The 3,202-nt window shown below is 50.1% G+C and overlaps 1 protein-coding gene across 1 annotated transcript; it reads right to left on the bottom strand.

Moving 5' to 3' along the window:
• Nucleotides 1-709: 709 nt before the first annotated feature.
• On the bottom strand, nt 710-2,601 carry LOC127306279 (allene oxide synthase 2-like). Its single transcript, XM_051336901.2, has one exon. It carries the CDS (start codon nt 2,505-2,507, stop codon nt 1,041-1,043), a length of 1,467 nt encoding a protein of 488 aa, XP_051192861.1. The 5' UTR covers nt 2,508-2,601; the 3' UTR covers nt 710-1,040.
• Nucleotides 2,602-3,202: the final 601 nt, after the last annotated feature.

Raw genomic sequence — 3,202 nt, 5'->3', positions numbered from 1 at the left:
ATCAGACAGGAGACTTGGGCCTCCAAATTTCTATCTACGTACTTTTAGAAATGACTTAAAAATAAAAGTAAGGCATAGTTCAAATTTGCCTCAAAATTTCAAGGATTTTTCTATGTACTTTTAAAATAAAAATACAGCCATTGAGGCAATCCTGAAACAACCTTAAGCACATACTGCATTTCCCAACAATAGTAAACGTTCCCTCAAAGAAAAACAATAGTAAACGTAGAAGTATTTTTTCTGCATTTAAATACATTTGGTGGCATTTTTTACATTATCTGAGGCACGTTTAAGTATCGCCGATCAAGCGATGTGACGCAGTGTAGCTCACGATTTATCACAAAATGTGTTCTTACACACATATTCAGATAATATTGGGAAAATAGAAGCCGAATTATCGGCTTCTGATTTCTTGGAAGACTTCGGGTGTCAGATCTGAAAATTCAATTTATAAAAAACCTGAATAACCCAACCCAAAATTTTGGGTAAATTTAAAGGGATTTGCTAGTTCTCAGCTAGCTGAAAACTATCTTTGTATCTTACATCATTTAATTTGCATCATGATTCGTGTCAGTCATGAGTTGCAACATAACTTGTAACTAAGGTTTGATAACATCATCTGACTGAGAACGAAGAAATAGTCACACCCAAACTTAAATGCCCATCGTAATTTGAAAACAATACAGTTGTAGCGTGGAACTATAAAGTTTAATTATAAATCTGGAAATATAAATAATATTAATTTATTATTGCCTCTCTAGGGCATATTTTCCAACGGGATGAGAAACTAGCGACGCAGGAAATAAGAGATACAGTTTTCGAAAAAAAAAGGAATAATGGGAGAAACTAGTAAATAGTAATAGCTTATCGTCGACTGATCGAGACCTACTACCAATTTCTCAGTCGACTACACCCAGCCATGCACTCCCGTACGTCAAGTAAACCATGCACGCTAAGCGAACTAACATTATTCCACCGTGGATCTTAAACCCAGCCATGGATGACGGTTGACATCGCAAGGGCCTGTTCCGGTGCAGGTTTTAAGCAATGTCCGGTCCGGACGAGGCCTTGGTGACGCCGATGAATTCAACCGTGGGGGCAGCGGGGCCCTTAGCGATGTCGGCGGTGAAGGTATCGTACCGGAGGAACACCTCGACGAGCAGGAGCCTGCCGACGAGCACGGCCAGGTTCTTTCCGGGGCACTGCTTGTTGTCGACGCTGGGGTTCTCGGTCTCCCGCCCATTGGACCAGTACACGTACTGGAGGAGCTTGCTCCCTTCCTCCCCGAGGAACCTGTCCCCGACGAACTCCCCCGCCGTGGCGCCGAACACACGAGGGTCCCTGGTAGCGCACGGCTGGTACCCGAAGAGGATCTCCCCCTTCTTGACGGCGAACACCGCGTCGTGGCTCTCGATGTTCAGGTCGGCCTTGGCGCGTCCGAACTGCCTCTTCACGGGCGTGTCCAGCCGCAGCACCTCCAGCACCGCCGACTTGGTCAGCTCCATCTTCTCCACCGCCGCCATCGTTACCTTGCCTCCGGCATCCGCCACGGCGGCTCGTATCTCTGTGGCCAGCCTATGGTGGAACTTCTCGCCCGCCTCCGCGACGTGCGCCAGGATCCCTGGCAACAACAGCTTCATGGCGCCGTAGCTGTTGAACACCGTGGCGAACAGAAGGTTGTGGCACGCCTCTTCCCGCGGAAGCCCGAGGCGCTCGGCCTCGTCGAGCGCCTCCGAGGCGGCGGCCGAGAAGTACTTGTACAACGCCTTGTAGTCGCCGCTGACGAGGAAGGGAGGGAGATGCACCATGTGCAGGAGCAACTCCTCCAGGATAATGGGGAGCCCGAGCGTTACTAGGGGATGGAGCTGCCACAAGAGCCACTTAGCTGCTTTGGCCGGCCCGGAGGTGCCGAGGCCGGAGGCAGAGGGGAGAACGCCGTAGTAAGCGTCGCAGAGGAACTCGAAGGTGGTGGTGTCGCTGAGGGTGTTGAAGTTGGGCTTGCCTCCGAGCCGGAGCTGCGAGTCGACGGTGGCGAGGAGCGACGAGAAATGGGCGCGGAAGGCCGGGATGACGGCATTCTTGCGTGAGGCCAGGACATTGAAGAGCAGCTGCTTGACCTTGGCGTGGGTGGGCTCGGAGGGGTCGAGGTAGGCGCAGACGCGGAAGCCGCCGGTGAGGGACGTGGAGGGCATGTAGGTGCTTAAGATGTTCATCTTCTCGACCTTGGTGAGGTCAAAGAGCACCGGGAAGCTCTTGGCGTCGAGGACGGCGACGACGCGTGAGTCGGGCGCCATGAACGGGCCCGGCGGCACGTTGATGCGGATGACGGTGGAGCCGTACTTCTCGATGCGCGACTCGAAGTACTTGTCAGGGCCCTGGAAGTAGTGGAAGTCGAGGCGGTCGCGCACCGCCGAGATGAACGGGAACATGCCATAGCTACCCGGTACCGGCCGCGGCCGCGGCACACGGGAAGCCTCGCTGCTGTCGATGCCCTTCTTCTGATCCATGTTAATCTTAGGTGGGGTGTTTACAACACCAGATCTCAGATCTAGCTAGCTAGCTAGATTTTGAGCCTGGATACTTTGATTATGTGTTGGCAATGGAGCTGCATCTACTCGTTGGGTTTGGGCGTACAAATAGCCGATCGCCGGCGGTGCCATTGAGGCAGGGCCGCACGTGATCGGTACCCTGATGCGCGCTCTTGATCAGTGCAAGGGAATCCTGGGGTACCGTGATCCAAAGTCAATTTCCAGAGTACTGGAGCGCGGACATTTGGTTCCCGAGCTATACGGATCGGAGCCCTTTTTTTAACATTTCAAAAACAGCGTTTTAAAGTTTTTAAAAAGTCAAAGAAAATAATTCTAGATGCAGAAAATAATGTACTCTACTAACAAGAGAAAAAATTAACTCAAAATAGGCTGGACAAAAAAGATAAAATCTGACATGTAAAGCAGTGAACAGTGCAGATTTTCAAACCTCAAATTCTGTCAGATTTTGTTATTTTTTAATCCTAAAGTATAAAGTATTTCGAAGCCAGGTTTTGTGAAGTTATAGAACATATTCTTATCTACATCTAGAATCTTTTGTAGTATTTGAAACTGTAAAACAAGCAGGGCGGCACGAGCTTGGTACCGTAATGCATGTTCTTGATCAGTGCGAGAAAATCCTGGGGTACCGTGATCCAAAGTGAATTAGAGTGCGA

The sequence above is a fragment of the Lolium perenne genome, chromosome 1 (genome assembly GCF_019359855.2).
Source record: "Lolium perenne isolate Kyuss_39 chromosome 1, Kyuss_2.0, whole genome shotgun sequence".
Taxonomy (NCBI): Eukaryota; Viridiplantae; Streptophyta; class Magnoliopsida; order Poales; family Poaceae; genus Lolium; species Lolium perenne.
The sequence above is the reverse complement of the archived record's forward strand: the minus strand, read 5'-3'. Positions and strand labels throughout refer to the sequence as shown.